This window comes from Gymnodraco acuticeps, unplaced genomic scaffold, assembly GCF_902827175.1.
Source record: "Gymnodraco acuticeps unplaced genomic scaffold, fGymAcu1.1, whole genome shotgun sequence".
Classification (NCBI taxonomy): domain Eukaryota; kingdom Metazoa; phylum Chordata; class Actinopteri; order Perciformes; family Bathydraconidae; genus Gymnodraco; species Gymnodraco acuticeps.
Genome location: NW_022990135.1, coordinates 3,872,849 through 3,889,068, shown reverse-complemented (window position 1 = coordinate 3,889,068; position 16,220 = coordinate 3,872,849). Strand labels below are relative to the sequence as shown.

Genomic DNA, 16,220 nt, shown 5'->3' with positions numbered 1-16,220 from the left:
CTCTCTCTCTCCTCTCTCTCTCTCTCTCTTCTCTCTCTCTCTCTCTCTCTCTCTCTCTCTCTCTCTCTCTCTCTCTCTCTCTCTCTCTGTCACTCAGTCTCTTTCTTTCCTCCTCTTCTCTCCCCAACTCATCTTAACAACCCATGGACAATCATCCAGTCATCTATGCCCTTGACATACATTGTTCAATTAGAACAGAGGAACCGTGGGGATTTAATCACCCTTTAATTGTATAATACTATGCACTGGAAAATAAGATTTCATGCTTTAAATGAATAAAGATTGGTTTATTGATTCATTTATCAGACAGGCAGAATGTGTATATGCAAAGAGAGATTGTGTGAGCAGTATTCCTTTAATGAAAAAGTAAGCAAGTCTTCTAAACGTTACGGTAGTGTAACCTTTAAATGAATTTCGAAGTGCGCTTTACCGTACCGACTGCATCCAGCCCAGAGTAGTAGATCACAGATCAGCGCTTTGTTGCTCCTCTCAGACATAGCTGGAGGATAGAGAGAGAAATGGAGCGCTTTTGGCTGTGGAGGGTTTTAATACTGTTGCAACTTTGTCTTTTATGTTTGTTTCCTGCCTCAGGTAATACATGTTTTAAAAAATACGACTCATTAAACCTTTTTTTAGAAAGTGGCTGTACGACTTGAGTGCATTTAGTTTCGCTGTACCTACTTGAGATAACTTTTGATGTTGGAAGTCATTCATCACTTCACGAGCTAGCTGACTAGCCTGTGAGCTAACTCCACTAAGCTAACTGTGTTCACTTTAAGGGTTGCATTAGCTCTGGTTAAAAGTTGTGCCTCCATTGACATTTTAAAATAAGATTCGTATTAATTAAATGGTTACATTAATTAAGACGTTTTCGTTTTTTGGCAACAGGTCAGCTAAGGGTAGTTAGCTCTAACAAATGTTCTGGCTTTCTGCACTCTGTTTACTCAGACAAACTAAAACAGTAACGTTTATGCTGTCTTGATATAATGTGTGGAACAGGAAATAAAACAATGCACAATTCAAGATATTTTTCGGCTATTTTTTAAGGTAAAACGAAGTCCAGGCTGACCCACAAGCATAGTCTGTATTTACTCATGTAAAAATAAACACTGCTAACATGTGACAACACAAAACTTAACATTGAGGCAAATAAAAGTATTATTTTCAAATAAGGCAAATAAAAGTATTATTTTCTATTATTATTATTATTAAGTCCTGTCTTTACAGGAATATAAACTGGGCTTTATGAATGTCAATTTACTCCTAGAAAGAATTTCCCCTGAAAAAGATGATTCCTTATTTATTTATTTATGTATTAGTATGTGTATGCATTTTAATATTTATTGCTAGCAAAGAGGCTGGCTCCTTTTATCCTGTAACTGTTTCCTCTCAGAATTGCATTTCATCAGCTTCAGGATTCCACTAGTAATGCCATTTATTGGCGTTTTAATATACTTTAAGTGACCTGACTTGTTCATAGTTGTATCTCTGGTCTTGTTTGGGACAGGGTCATGGGGGATACTGACGCAATAAGCTCTCTCTCACATGATGGGATGAATCAGCCTTGGAAGCGGTAAACGCTAGGAATCTTAATCCAATATGAATTTATATTCTGACATAATTTGCATTTATTTCAGGCCAACCGTGGAAGAACATTAGAGACAGAATTTCTGATGCTGTGAAAGAACACACTCCCTGCAATCCTGTCAACTGCAGCTGCCATCTGAGGTGAGTGAGAGGACAATGTGTGCTTGCTTTTCTAGTACATATGGTTGAATCACTACTGTGCCAGTTGAATTTTTTGTATTACGAAATGTGGATTTGATGATTTTTTAATGTCGGTTTTCAGCGTCCTTCAAGGTGATCTGCAGCCTTTTAAAGGATTCATCTCCGAGGATGTCATGGCTGCGACTGTTCAGAGAGGCGTGGGCACACACTACCAGATCATCGGACACAAGCTGTACAGAGAACGAAACTGCATGTTTCCTGCCAGGTGAGGAGAGACATTTCACATTTCTATTGGACTCTGTGGGGGAAGGAACACTTTGCCCTCTAAGTGTAAGCTGACTAAAAGATCAGTCTCTATACATCTGTTCTCTTTCCAGGTGCAGTGGGGTGGAGCATTTCATCCTGGAGGTGATTGACAGGTTACCTGACCTGGAGATGGTGGTGAATGTCAGAGATTACCCACAAGTCCCCAGCTGGGTGAAGCCCACCCTGCCTGTCTTCTCTTTCAGTAAGGTCAGACAGTAGCTTCATTTACATGTGAAAACACACACACACACAAAGTTTATTAAATACAATTACTGGTATTTGATATGTTTGATTTGTGTAGACGGCAGACTACCAGGACATCATGTACCCTGCGTGGACATTTTGGGAGGGGGGGCCTGCCGTGTGGCCCATATACCCCACTGGACTGGGGCGATGGGACCTGATGAGGGACGACCTTAAAAAGTAATATTTAGCATCTTATTTGCTCTCCTCTTTAGGTTTTAACATCAAAATAATACTAGTCTAACGATTGTTGCAGTTTGATCCACTTAATGAGATGTCTAAAAAACATTTGTAATGGCATAATTCAAGAAATTGATAAATGGAACGCCTAAATAACAATAGTTTGGAGCACAGTATCACTTCAGTGTGCTTTAACCATGTGATGTGTTGTGCTAGGTCTGCAGCTCAGTGGCCGTGGAATCAGAAAGAGTCCAGAGGATTCTTCAGAGGCTCCAGGTCAGTCTTGAGACTCGAACAAGATACCAAATGTTTTAATGTCACTCAAAAACCCTTTACTCAACTATCTTCTTACCACAGTTGGCAGTCCCCACCTCCTCTAAAGTCATTCTCTTCTGTATATTTCTTTGACTTTGATAGAACCAGTGCAGAGCGCGACCCTCTGATCCTCCTCTCCAGAGAGGCTCCAGAGCTGGTGGACGCAGAGTACACCAAGAACCAGGCCTGGAAGTCTGAAAGGGTCAGTAAACAGTAAACACACCTGGGTCCATACCATAGGTCCATACACACATAACGCAGGGAACCTATGGGTGCTGGAAATCCTTGAAAACATTAGGATTGTTGATGTGGTGTTTCCAATTGTTCTTGGATTTGGAATCAAGTGCTCAAAATGTAGGTTATAAAGAATGACATGATTATTTGAATTAGTAACTCTTCTGTAACCAAACATCATTTGGGTTATTATAGCACCAACAGATCTAATTTAATAGTGAAATAATAAGTATACTCTACTATGTGAAAGCGCTTACGGTTAATTTTCAAAAATGTGAATTAATTTAAGAGCCAGATTATAAAATATAATATCAAATATCTCCCTTATTTTGACCCTTCCTGTGTAACGATGGTTGAGATTAAAAGCTTCAGGACCCTTTATTCTTTACTTTTATATTTAATCAAAAGTGAAATCTGAAAGTCTGTGATAATTATTTACTAACCTGTGTTTTCCTCTCTGTGTTAGGACACACTGGGGAGACCCCCTGCCAAAGAAATCCCCCTGGTCGATCACTGCAAATACAAGTGAGCAGGATTTTGAATGACGGACGTTTTAAGATTTACTGACGGTCTGCAAAAATAATGCTAATTTGATCTGTGGGCTATCTCAACCATCTCCCCTGTCTTTGTCTATCCGCCTGCAGATATTTATTCAACTTCCGAGGCGTGGCGGCCAGCTTCCGCTTCAAACACCTCTTCCTCTGCGGGGCTCTGGTGTTCCATGTTGGGGATGAATGGCAGGAGTTCTTCTACCCTCAGCTGCGGCCCTGGGTCCATTACATCCCCGTGCAGCAGGACCTATCGGATGTCAGGTATATTGCCGGACATTTCCTTGTTGATAACTTTGTGGTCAGATGTCGGAAATAAGGGGTGTTTCTCAATGTCAAGGAAGGATGCTCCAGAGCCACTATTTCAAGGATGCTACGTCATCGAGTCCCGCCGAAGGACTGTTCCAATGTCCAGCATACTTGGAATTCTACCGAGCCCGGCGTCCTTCGTAGCGAGACATTTCGAGGCTGCACATGTGTATCCTCCGCGGTCTTAAAATCCCCACAATGCTTTGCGCACGGACCAATTTCCAATCTTTGGCGGAAATCGTGCTCCATTTAAGGCGGGGCCTCGCATATGACGCACACCTGTTAGCCTGTTCCACCATTATTCGTTTTCCGTGGCTAGGAAGGATTCTTGCCTCGCTTCTGAAGGAAGTGACTCGGAAGACATGTCCTACCAAGGAAGCGTCCTTGACATTGAGAAACACCCAAGGTCTGTGTTTGACACACGCTGAAGGGACTTTCAGGTTTTGTTCAACACCATAAACAACAAAATCACAAACACCTCACTGGTGAAGTAAAAATCAGAAAGTTAACAACAGATAACCTTCTCGGTAAAGAGTAGGACAACAATAAGACACCATTTATAAATACATTACATAAAAACATTTTTAAAAAGAGCAGTAGAAGTGGAATATTGCAGGCTGAGTTTAAAGAAAATATATGTTTTCAGTTGTCATTCAAATAGGTCTCTAAAATGTTTGGCAGTGTAATGGATAAAAGCTGCTTCCCCAATCATATTTTGTGGTTCTTTTGTAATATTTAAAAAGCCTGTAATCTGTGATACAAGATTGATGTATGTCAGCGCTATATATTTACACATGTGAAGGTGTTACAGTCGGAAAACCTGATAGTCCCAGACGTGTGACTGATTAATGAAGATCATAAATGTGCAGGTCGGTACTTGAATGAATGTATTTGGCACAAAAGGCATTTTGTTTTAATGTTCTCAGGGTGTGAATTCTCATATATGAAGGTGTGAATCTCCTTTGTATGCACGCTCAACGTTGATATGTCTTTTACATGTTCTCTCTCCTCAGGGAACTGCTACAGTTTGTCAAAGAGAACGATGACATTGCACAGGAGATCGCCTCAAGGTCACATATTTTAACATTTGTGTTTGAACTGAAAGTGAGATAACGGCGAACTGACTGCAGTTGTGTGTTTCCTCACAGGGGTAAGGAGTTCATCCTGGAGCACCTGCGGATGAAAGACGTTTCCTGCTACTGGGAGAGACTCCTCACTGATTTCAGCAGTCTACTCACCTACAAACCAAAACTAAATAGCAACTACAACCAGATCGTGCACAGAGCGGGCAGGACGGAGCTATGAGAGGCTCTGCAGTGAAGGACTCTCAAACATGAATGTAATCACACACCGCAACACGTAGGTCCCAGATTTCACATCACATCAAACCACTTTCCAAAAGCCGCTGTAAAATGGGACTTTTAATTGAATTATAATCATCGTCTTGGATATCAGAATTCTTTGGTTTTAATTTCTTTATGTCACTTTTGTCTGCTGCTTAAATATCTACAAAAGTTGTACCGATAAAGATAATAATAATAGTTACACATGCCATGCTGTTACATATCTAATGCAGTCTACCAGTGGGAGGATTAAGCCCCATAAAGAACTGTTTTTTTTGTATTTGTTCTAGTATGTTGAATAATATGGGAAACACTGAGAACCATGAGCTAAAATTCCATATTTAATCCCTGTTAATAGTAATGTAATGGTCACAAATCTATTTGTTACACTCTCCTCTACTGGACATCTTGGGTAACTACAGCATCCCTTTACCAAGTGGCATTAGAACATGTACTTTTACTTGTTGAACAATTATGCTTAGATTTTTTTTCCTTCAACATTTCATTCCAAGTGCCAGCAGTAAGCAATAATGAATATATTTTGATCTGTGGAGTTTCCAATAAACATTAATTGTTTTTTCCTTTTGAAAAGAATGTGTGTTAAGAGATGATAGACGGTGTGTAGTTGATGCAGGATCATGTTGAATATGTTGTAATATTTACATTGTAATGCATAACAGCTGATTCTCACCCATGTAAGGTTATTTTTGACACTATTAAAGTGAAGATCACTATCACAGTATGTACAGTAGATGCGACCAGAAAGAAGTGAAGAGGTATCCGGTTTAAGTGTGAGGTGCAGGATTTTTGTTTTTATGCCAATAAACAGTTTAGTTCCTAAACCATTTCTGCCTGCAACTCTAATTTTGACATTTAAAAATGGGTCAAACCAGCTTTAAAGAGTTTTTCTTATCATACATGGGCACATGGAACTACTGTTTACTATGTATTATAGGAAAAGCAATAGTCCCATATACACAGAAACTAATACAGTGTGTGTTATAAAATGTGTGTATCTCAGAAACTGCAACAGCAATCAATTGGTATATTAACTCATAGAAAGTAGAACATCTGAGATATGCACACATTTGCAGTATTTTTAAAAAAAACGAAATTGATGTTGAAGTCATGATATGAATACAGTGTTAAATCTTTGTTTTTTTAAATGTCCTGACTTTGACTAATATTAAAAATGTTTTTTTCATGTGATCTAAGACCGTGTAGTAGCTTTCCACATGCAGCCTGTTGTTCACTCATCCACCGCAGGGGGCGCTGTGGTTTGTGTCGCTGTGGACTCCGAGGTCAAAGGTCGGAACACCGGCAGGTTATGGGAAAGTCACCGTTTTGAAGCATCCGACAGGAGGTTAAATGATTAAAAACAGAAATGTGTAAACTATCTGGAGTTCGTTTACCATAACTACGGGTTGGTTACTTAAAACAAACGCCTTTTGAGTGATCATTTCTGTGCTGCTTTCTGGTAAGATGCTTCATTTATATCACAAATATTACAGATGCTAATAGCATGCTAAGTGTTGACCATAGTGAAGCTCCCTTTATCGGACAGTTTGACTGCTTACATTTTGTATTAACCTTTTGGAATATTTAGCCAGTTAGAAATGTATTTTATAAAATGACACAGACATATAGAAAAAAAATAAACCTAGACAAGTATATTATTTAAAAGGATGTATAACAAAAGCTAACAGTAATTCACATGTGCGTCCTGGAATGTAACCAGAGGCACTTTTTACTCTACTGCTTGGATTTGAAAGCTTTAGTTATTTAGCAGATTTAGATTATTAAAACTAAATTAAAATCACAATGTTTTTTTGAGCTAACTGGCAATATATATATATATATATATATATATATATATATATATATATTGGCTCCACCTTTACTAGCTGCAGCATTAAGTTGAACATCCTATATCGCATGAAGCATAACTATTACTTTTGCTACTATACGTTTAAGTACTCATACATATTATTTTAATGCATGTCTTTTTATTCTGTCGTATTTCTACTTTTACTGGACTACAAGACCAAAAGACAAATATTATGAGTCATATGGCATTTTCTGGCACTTCTGTTGTTAATATATACAGCAACCTTTTTAGTAATGTTTGAACCTGGACCAGCCCACCCTGCTCAGAGGACCTGAGGGTCGCAGCAGTGCACGAAACATCATTTTAAAGTCCATAAAGAAACGCTTTCCCAGAAAGGCTGCTTGTGAGCCCAGTGTGTTTTGAGAGGACCATTTAACAGCTGCTGAGTTGGACAGCCTGTGTGCCCTGACAGGATTACATTTGCCCTCAGGCTGTTTATTTAGATGGAGACAGAGTGCAACATCCCAACCCACGGCCGTGTGTTTCTCCCTCTCTGCCAGCTGAAGCGTGATGTATCCAGAGCAGCCCAGACCGGGCCCCGCCCCACAGAGACGGGCAGATTCACCCTCCGGGGGCACGTGGAGCACCGGCCTACTGCAGGGCCTCCTCCAGAGCGCCAGGCCTCCTCCCTTCTGCTCCCTGCTCCCCAGGGTCCATGCAGCTGATGTGGCTGCTGCCCAGCCCGCACAGATGCCCTCTTCCTCCTCCTCTTCAACCAGTCCTCCACCCATCCCCTCTCCCAGCGCCATGTGGAGCAACATGCGCAGGCCAGAATTAACAGACACGGGATGGGACCGCATCAAAGACCTCTTTCAAATGGAGTTGGTATTTCTGTTCCTTCATGACTTGTCTTCTGTTCTTTCACTTATCTTTTGTGCTGTCTTAAGTCAAGTGACCCGCTATGTCATACAGCTATCTCTAAGAATATTTGTTTAACTTGAAATGTGATGACTTTTACTTAAGTGACATAAAAAAATACCTTTGTGTGTAATTCCTAAAAAGCCATACACCACTGAGGTATACAGTATTTATTTTTGACACACACATTCAGAATGTCTGCTACTCAATTAACACAGACCAAACTTTCCTGAAGCTTATTCTCTCCACGACAACATTCGTGAGGAATGACCGGTTGTTTGTGCATGCTTAGCACATTTGGGGTTTCAAAAATCAATTACATAATTTGTATTTAAGCGTTTAGCATCACATGTGACCTTTAGGACAAAGGGAGTGTACATTAAGAATACACAAGGATTTACACTGTCAATAATTCGTCCTTGACCAAACAGAGAAGGACCACTAGGAACGAGTGGATTCGAACTAGAATCTTTCATACTATCATAGAGACATTACTTCATAGTTATTGTAACAATTGTATTTGTTGCTGTTGTTTTTCAAATAGGAGAATCTATGCACACAGTAGTAAAAAAGTGAAATCATTGAATGCATTAAATATGTAATTTCACTGTAACAAAAATATGGAAGGACAGCTTGATACCATTTTTTTCACGCTGTTTTTTAGTTTGATAACTGTTTAAAGTATGGTACTGCTACTACAATAAGCTCTTGTTAAGTTGAATACACTCTGAATGATCCGATTTAGTTCATAAAGAACTTCTTTAGGTTATTTATTTGTAAACTTGGCATTGATTTGTGTGTTAAAGGAGGTGGATCTCTTGTCTCCCTGCAGTGCGAAACACATGTACCCTGAGGAGCTGACCAGCGTGATAAAGAGCGGGGTGGTGGGTGCCCTGGCCGGCATGCTGTACGGAGGCCTGCCTGCAGCCCACCACGCCAGGCAGAGATACATCCAGATCAGCCAGGCAGAGCTCTACAGCAGCCGAATGGAGGCAGTGGTGAGTGGACGAGTGGACTGTCTGAGTGTGGAAGTGTCATTAACTCTACTGTTGAACAAAGATGGCAAAAGTAAACACATCCTATCCTAAGTATGGGCTTCGAAATGTACTTCAGTAAAAAGTACCCATAACTAGCAGCTGTTTTAAAGAGTACCTGACCTCCCTTTATATTAATAGAACAATAATGTCATTGTTAGCTAATGAATGTTTCCATGCTGAACAACGGCAACATGACAACGTTTCCATTGGTCCCTCTTCTTTAGAGAAGACCAGGAAATGATGGATACACGGATCGTGTTCAAATCAATAGGCACGCAATGACTCTAAATAATAATGATCACGCCACCAAACACACATTCAAACTAAAGGAACCAGCTGTTTGGAAAATGAGAGAAGTAGAAAGTACAGGTATTTGAGTTCAACATGTAAGAAGTAGAAAGTACAGGTATTTGAGTTCAACATGTAAGAAGTAGAAAGTACAAGTATTTGGGTTCAACATGTAAGAAGTAGAAAGTACAGGTATTTGGGTTCAACATGTAAGAAGTAGAAAGTACAGGTATTTGTGTTCAACATGTAAGAAGTAGAAAGTACAGGTATTTGAGTTCAACATGTAAGAAGTAGAAAGTACAGGTATTTGTGTTCAACATGTAAGAAGTAGAAAGTACAGGTATTTGAGTTCAACATGTAAGAAGTAGAAAGTACAGGTATTTGAGTTCAACATGTAAGAAGTAGAAAGTACAGGTATTTGTGTTCAACATGTAAGAAGTAGAAAGTACAGGTGTTTGAGTTCAACATGTAAGAAGTAGAAAGTACAGGTATTTGAGTTCAACATGTAAGAAGTAGAAAGTACAGGTATTTGTGTTCAACATGTAAGAAGTAGAAAGTACAGGTATTTGAGTTCAACATGTAAGAAGTAGAAAGTACAGGTATTTGAGTTCAACATATAAGAAGTAGAAAGTACAGGTATTTGGGTTCAACATGTAAGAAGTAGAAAGTACAGGTATTTGGGTTCAACATGTGAGAAGTAGAAAGTACAGGTATTTGAGTTCAACATGTAAGAAGTAGAAAGTACAGGTATTTGTGTTCAACATGTAAGAAGTAGAAAGTACAGGTATTTGTGTTCAACATGTAAGAAGTAGAAAGTACAGGTATTTGTGTTCAACATGTAAGAAGTAGAAAGTACAGGTATTTGGGTTCAACATGTAAGAAGTAGAAAGTACAGGTATTTGAGTTCAACATGTAAGAAGTAGAAAGTACAGGTATTTGTGTTCAACATGTAAGAAGTAGAAAGTACAGGTATTTGTGTTCAACATGTGAGAAGTAGAAAGTACAGGTATTTGTGTTCAACATGTGAGAAGTAGAAAGTACAGGTATTTGAGTTCAACATGTAAGAAGTAGAAAGTACAGGTATTTGTGTTCAACATGTAAGAAGTAGAAAGTACAGGTATTTGTGTTCAACATGTGAGAAGTAGAAAGTACAGGTATTTGTGTTCAACATGTAAGAAGTAGAAAGTACAGGTATTTGTGTTCAACATGTAAGAAGTAGAAAGTACAGGTATTTGGGTTCAACATGTAAGAAGTAGAAAGTACAGGTATTTGAGTTCAACATGTAAGAAGTAGAAAGTACAGGTATTTGTGTTCAACATGTAAGAAGTAGAAAGTACAGGTATTTGGGTTCAACATGTAAGAAGTAGAAAGTACAGGTATTTGTGTTCAACATGTAAGAAGTAGAAAGTACAGGTATTTGTGTTCAACATGTGAGAAGTAGAAAGTACAGGTATTTGAGTTCAAATGTAAGAAGTAGAAAGTACAGGTATTTGTGTTCAACATGTAAGAAGTAGAAAGTACAGGTATTTGGGTTCAACATGTAAGAAGTAGAAAGTACAGGTATTTGTGTTCAAATGTAAGAAGTAGAAAGTACAGGTATTTGAGTTCAACATGTAAGAAGTAGAAAGTACAGGTATTTGTGTTCAACATGTAAGAAGTAGAAAGTACAGGTATTTGTGTTCAACATGTAAGAAGTAGAAAGTACAGGTATTTGTGTTCAACATGTAAGAAGTAGAAAGTACAGGTATTTGTGTTCAACATGTAAGAAGTAGAAAGTACAGGTATTTGTGTTCAACATGTGAGAAGTAGAAAGTACAGGTATTTGTGTTCAAATGTAAGAAGTAGAAAGTACAGGTATTTGAGTTCAACATGTAAGAAGTAGAAAGTACAGGTATTTGAGTTCAACATGTAAGAAGTAGAAAGTACAGGCATTTGTGTTCAACATGTAAGAAGTAGAAAGTACAGGTATTTGTGTTCAACATGTAAGAAGTAGAAAGTACAGGTATTTGTGTTCAAAGTGTAAGAAGTCAAAGTAAAAAGTAGTGGAGTAATGTACTGATACCAAGAAAATGTACTTAAGTACAGTAACGAAGTATTTGTACTCCACTACTTCCAACTTCTGCAACAAAGGTGTACAAAGTCAAGGTCAGGTATAAGGAGTAAAGTAACTGTAACCTCCATTGTCTAATATTCCTCACTGTTTGTTTTGCACACTCATCAGTTAGTTTTGTGATGATAATTCCGAGTCCTGTATACGGCTGCTCGATTATGGCAAAAATCATAATCTCGATTATTTGGGTCAATAATTATAATTGCGATTATTAAATGCGATTATTCATTTACTTTGAAAAGATCAATTTTTTGGAGAAAAAAAAATGTGAACAGTATGTTTTTAACAGTTGATTACCCTGAACTTTAAGTATAATTCAACTGACCCAAAAAAAAAAAAGTAATAATAAAAAAAATAATGGTTTTATTTCGATTACGTTGTTTTCGTAATCGTTGCAAGCCATAATCGTAATCGCGATTAAAATACGATTAATTGAGCAGCCCTGTACATTTTGACTCTACTCGTAATCCTTGCTGATTATGTACTAGTAAAAAAAGACTGCACTACAGGGAGATATTTGTATAGTTAATCTTATAGCATCATGGTAATAACATTCAACCTTCTGATTTTTGTCCAAATCAGCGCTCAGCCCATAATGCAGCAATCCGAGGATTTGTGAGATATGGATGGAGATGGAGCTGGAGAGTGGCTGCTTTCGTCACGTTATTCAAGTAAGCAGACACATTATTCATTGAATGAACATGTTGTTGTTTACAAAGAAACTCAACAAAGATGAATTAGTTCCGGTTATTCTCCTCTCAACTGAAATACCAGAAAGGCCTGTTTATTTGTTTGGCTCCAAGTTACGGGAGTCAGAGCAAACTAACAGGCTCTGTGGCAACAACTTGCTGCTAAATGTGTAGCAGTCAATTTCATGTTCAACATGTCCTTAAATGGCTTGGTTCCTCTCCCTCTTCCCTTGTCTGTTTCCTTACCTCTATAGTTCTGTCAGCACCGGGCTGTCCGTCTACCGGGACAAGAACGCACTCAGCCATTATGCCGCAGCTGGAGGTGAGTCGCAATGTTTTTATGTTATTTGTGCAGGAAAAGCAGACGGAGCGCTCTCGTCACAATCACACATCTCTGTCTGAGAGTCATCATTACGATGTTACTGGCACCAGTTCACAAGTCGAGGGCCTTTTATTGCACTCTCTCTCACCTCATATCCTGTCATATGTCTTCTACAGTTTTGTAAGTAATGCATAACAATGTCCATCCATTGATAAATAAAAGGCATTACTTCATGAATCCACTGCCCGGAAAATTGAATTGTACTATTTAAAGAAACAATCATTTCCAATATGCATGGATGCCATCTTCGGCTTCCCAAATGTTGATACGATTGGTAGAATGTTTGTTACTGACCATAGTAGTGAAACTTTTGTAATCCTCATTCAACCAGATGAATTGTTTTAACATAGACAGTAAATATAACAGCACATTAAGTTATTGATGATGATGAGATGTGTGTGTGTGTGTTTGAGCAGCTGTGACTGGAGGTCTGTTCAGGCTGAACCTGGGCCTGGGGGGGCTGCTGGCAGGGACCGTCATCGGAACGGTACTGGGGTAAGGCTTCTGCTTCCACAAGTGTCCAACACATCCACCTGTTACAGTAACATTTCTAAATCGTTCCTCACACGTGAGTTACATTGTCAAAGGCTGCAATGCGTATTTGCTCGTGCTTGTGTCCACGTTCGTGCCTGAGAGCAGAGAGCACTCTGGCAGCCAGCTGCGTCCCTCCCAGCAACCCTCTGTCGCCCAGCTGGACCCCCACCCCCCCTTCTTCTCTGTTTTACGGGGCCAGAGGGACTCATGTGCACCGCAGAGGGCCGTGTTCTGGGTACTAGAGCAAGGAGGCAGGCCAAGGCAGCAGCTGCCCTGCTCCGACTCTACCATCTCTGTTATTCCAGCATCTCATCTCACTCTACCATGCTCTGATCTGGACTTATGCTTCACCCCCCTCTCCTCCACCCTTTCTTCTCTCTCTGTCCCACTTTCACTCGCTCCTCTGGCAGCTTTCTGCCGACCGCACAGAGCCAAGAGCGGATCTGATTGTGTAATGGAGAATGAGTGTGAGGTGTTTGATGGTGTAACAGACTGGAGGGGCTGGTTTGGATCGTCTCTGTGATCATCACTTGGCTCAGCCCTGCTCTGTTTCTCCTGCTGGCTACACACTCTCATGGCTTCCTCCCCTCCTCGCTGTCTGCCTGAGTGACCGGCCACCTGGAGCGTCTGATGTGTGCAAACAGCCCCGGCCCCGTCAGGTGCAGTGGGGACCGAAGAGCGCCAGATGAAAGCAGGCAGCTAATCGTAAAGCACATCACGCTCCAGATCTCAGCCCAGATTCGGCCTCTCGTCCGGGGCACATGGCAGAGGGAAGCGTGACTTTGTGAAACACCAATGAGGGGATATGCCACTCGTTTATTACAAGGGTGCAAATAACAGTAAATAAAGTAGCTGCTCACATGTGAAAGCTGGATGTGTTGCAAACAGATTATACTATAGCAGGAAGTGTTTCAGGAATCTATTACAGACCCAGTGTCCTCAGTGTTGACATGTCCAGGAAAGTGTCAACCATAGATGTTACATTACATATATGTATCACCTGGTGTGCCCACACATTAGAAGTATACAGGTTTGTGTTCTGCTTGGTATTGTGTTCTCATATATTTTTGATATTTGCGTTTCCCCCTCGCAGGTTGCCCACCGGCGCTCTGATCGTCGGCATGCAGTCGATGGCAGGAAACAATTCCAGAGACCGAAGGAGGAGAGAGCGCAGTGAACTGTACGATCTTAAACTCGCAGAATGGTGAGATATATCAGAAGACTTTAACATTATTTTTACACTTTTTATAGGATATTAGCATTAAAACTAAAAATGTTAATTCGAAGTTGGTGTCATCCTCAAGTCACCTGTCCCTCTCCTTCTTTTCCCTGAAGGACGGACCGACTGAACGTGACAGAAGAACTGATCGGAGATCTGAACGTGGGCTCTCAGGCAGAGGAAGCCAATGAGGACATGCAGAGGATCCAGGAGCTGCTCAGTTTACCAAAGAACGAGGACGTGACTCAGGAATCTCCCAGCGAATGACAGTAGCTGCCTCACTGACTTCTCTGTTGAACATTGAAGGTGGGACTTCACACAACTGGGAGGAGACATTGGTCCCTTCTCTGTCTGGACTCTTAAACTGAATGGAAACTGCTTCACATCACCAACCACTGACCTGTGTACATCTGTCTTTGTGAGGACCACAAGTCCTCAGATATTGGGAGTTGGCCACATTTTGGAAAGATAACATCTTTAAATGGACTCCACATCATCTGGCTTTACTTTTCAAAGATCATATGTGTTATTTCCAGTTGATTTAACATATTACAGAATTGAGTGAAACAAATAATGAGATTTAAAAATCACTAAAACATCTTCAAATAAAGTGAACATATATTTACACAGATGTATCGACAACCTGAGATCAAGTCACCTTGTTTGAATCTCTAACAGACGTTTTTAAAATCAGTGAGCTTATGCTTTTCAATATTGGCTTCTTGTGAATAAATAATACTTATATATAATATATATATTAAAGGGCTGGCTTATCTAAAGCCAGTTGAGTAGCACTTGAAATGTTTTAGCTCTATGAAACCTGATGTACTTATATGATTCTGTTTTCTTCAAGTTTGTATTTTGTTGGTCGAACGCACTTATTGTAAGTCGCTTTGGATAAAAGCGACAGCTAAATGTAATGTAATAATACATTTGGTCAATTCAAATAAAACAATGCATTTTGTATGCCAACCCTGCCTGCCCAGACCTGAACTGACCTTTCTGCCCATTCAGTTATTGTTCTAGAAGTAACTGACAAATGTCCTTCATGTCTGTCCAAAAAATGGCTTCTGTAATTTCCCCACATTTTCTGTGTCTGTGTAGTTTGTTTCCAACTTTGCCTCTGGGGCTTTTCAGCAACTAGGTCAAACACAGCCGTGGCCCCTGGTGTAAACAAGATGTGACACAGCAGCAGCTGGGGCCCAGGGATGCAGGGAGACTGCTCACATGCAGATGGGCAGCCAATAGAAACAGCTTTGATCTGTGGCAGGTAGGCTTGGACCTGAAACTCACTCAATGCAGATGTCACATGGACTGATCCATTATTTTAATAGGGGGGTAAAATGTATAGCGTGACGGGGTTGAAACAAACTGGGGGACGAGAGTCAATAGTGCAATTTCATGTATTTTTTCAGACTTTTATTTTTTCTCAGTTAAAGTACACACGCATATGATTATATTAGCATCAAAATGTTGGTATAATTGGCAATTGTTATTTCTTTAATATTCAATGAATATGTGATGATGCTCAGTGAGGACATGCAAAAATGTGTGTTGTCTACTACAAAGACAACTAATTATTATAAAACAAAAACAAAATATATATATTTAGTTTTACATTGTAATGCAAAACACCCTGTTTCTTTAATTCAGTGCTTTAAAATACATTTTGTAGTTTCCTTTCATTTAAAATATTTGAAGTAAGCTTGGGGGACACAAAAACTAAATATCCATTATTATAACACATTCTCTGTAGTTTCCACGCACAAAACGCTACATCCCAAAGTGTGAGAAAATACCCCTCATTTGCACTTTGTGTGGAGTTGATCTAATTTAGATACGTCTAACAGCACTTGATTGATTGAATTGATTGAAAAGTTTATTAACAGCTTGTATATTGGGTACAGTACAGTACAGCTCAAAACATACAATTGTTAAGGGGATGCAGACCAGAGAAAGACTTTCGTCTTGTTTACATCAGGGTCCCCCATTTCCAATTCAACATGATG

At 39.7% G+C, this 16,220-nt stretch overlaps 2 protein-coding genes across 4 annotated transcripts; both read left to right on the top strand.

Annotated features, from left to right (window-relative positions):
- Nucleotides 1–90: 90 nt before the first annotated feature.
- poglut1 (protein O-glucosyltransferase 1) lies at nt 91–6,051 on the top strand. 2 transcript variants are annotated; one of them, XM_034216996.1, is made up of 11 exons: nt 91–591; nt 1,638–1,728; nt 1,850–1,993; nt 2,082–2,241; nt 2,336–2,457; nt 2,674–2,733; nt 2,875–2,974; nt 3,473–3,531; nt 3,651–3,818; nt 4,877–4,933; nt 5,012–6,051. In XM_034216996.1, the coding sequence occupies exons 1-11, from the start codon at nt 519–521 to the stop codon at nt 5,166–5,168; spliced, it is 1,191 nt and encodes a 396-aa protein (XP_034072887.1). In that variant the 5' UTR covers nt 91–518; the 3' UTR covers nt 5,169–6,051. The 2 variants fall into 2 exon arrangements, with proteins under 2 accessions (XP_034072887.1, XP_034072888.1); XM_034216997.1 differs by having other exon boundaries at nt 105–591; nt 2,106–2,241.
- A 438-nt stretch (nt 6,052–6,489) lies between these two features.
- On the top strand, nt 6,490–15,298 carry timmdc1 (translocase of inner mitochondrial membrane domain containing 1). Of its 2 annotated transcripts, none has more exons than XM_034216999.1 (8): nt 6,490–6,683; nt 7,525–7,915; nt 8,785–8,950; nt 11,970–12,058; nt 12,331–12,398; nt 12,875–12,953; nt 14,086–14,196; nt 14,328–15,298. In XM_034216999.1, the coding sequence occupies exons 2-8, from the start codon at nt 7,605–7,607 to the stop codon at nt 14,476–14,478; spliced, it is 975 nt and encodes a 324-aa protein (XP_034072890.1). In that variant the 5' UTR covers nt 6,490–6,683; nt 7,525–7,604; the 3' UTR covers nt 14,479–15,298. The 2 variants fall into 2 exon arrangements, with proteins under 2 accessions (XP_034072890.1, XP_034072889.1); XM_034216998.1 differs by having other exon boundaries at nt 6,491–6,683; nt 7,595–7,915.
- The last annotated feature ends 922 nt before the right edge of the window (nt 15,299–16,220 follow it).

What these genes read in the sequence shown, in the direction of transcription:
- poglut1 (XM_034216996.1), top strand. Translation starts at nt 519, where the DNA reads ATGGAGCGCTTTTGGCTGTGGAGGGTTTTAATACTGTTGCAACTTTGT. An exon ending in AACTGCAGCTGCCATCTGAG is followed by an intron (nt 1,729 to 1,849) that starts GTGAGTGAGAGG and finishes GTCGGTTTTCAG; the next exon opens with CGTCCTTCAAGGTGATCTGC. An exon ending in GGATTCTTCAGAGGCTCCAG is followed by an intron (nt 2,734 to 2,874) that starts GTCAGTCTTGAG and finishes TGACTTTGATAG; the next exon opens with AACCAGTGCAGAGCGCGACC.
- timmdc1 (XM_034216999.1), top strand. Translation starts at nt 7,605, where the DNA reads ATGTATCCAGAGCAGCCCAGACCGGGCCCCGCCCCACAGAGACGGGCA. An exon ending in AAAGACCTCTTTCAAATGGA is followed by an intron (nt 7,916 to 8,784) that starts GTTGGTATTTCT and finishes GTCTCCCTGCAG; the next exon opens with TGCGAAACACATGTACCCTG. An exon ending in GATCTTAAACTCGCAGAATG is followed by an intron (nt 14,197 to 14,327) that starts GTGAGATATATC and finishes TTTTCCCTGAAG; the next exon opens with GACGGACCGACTGAACGTGA.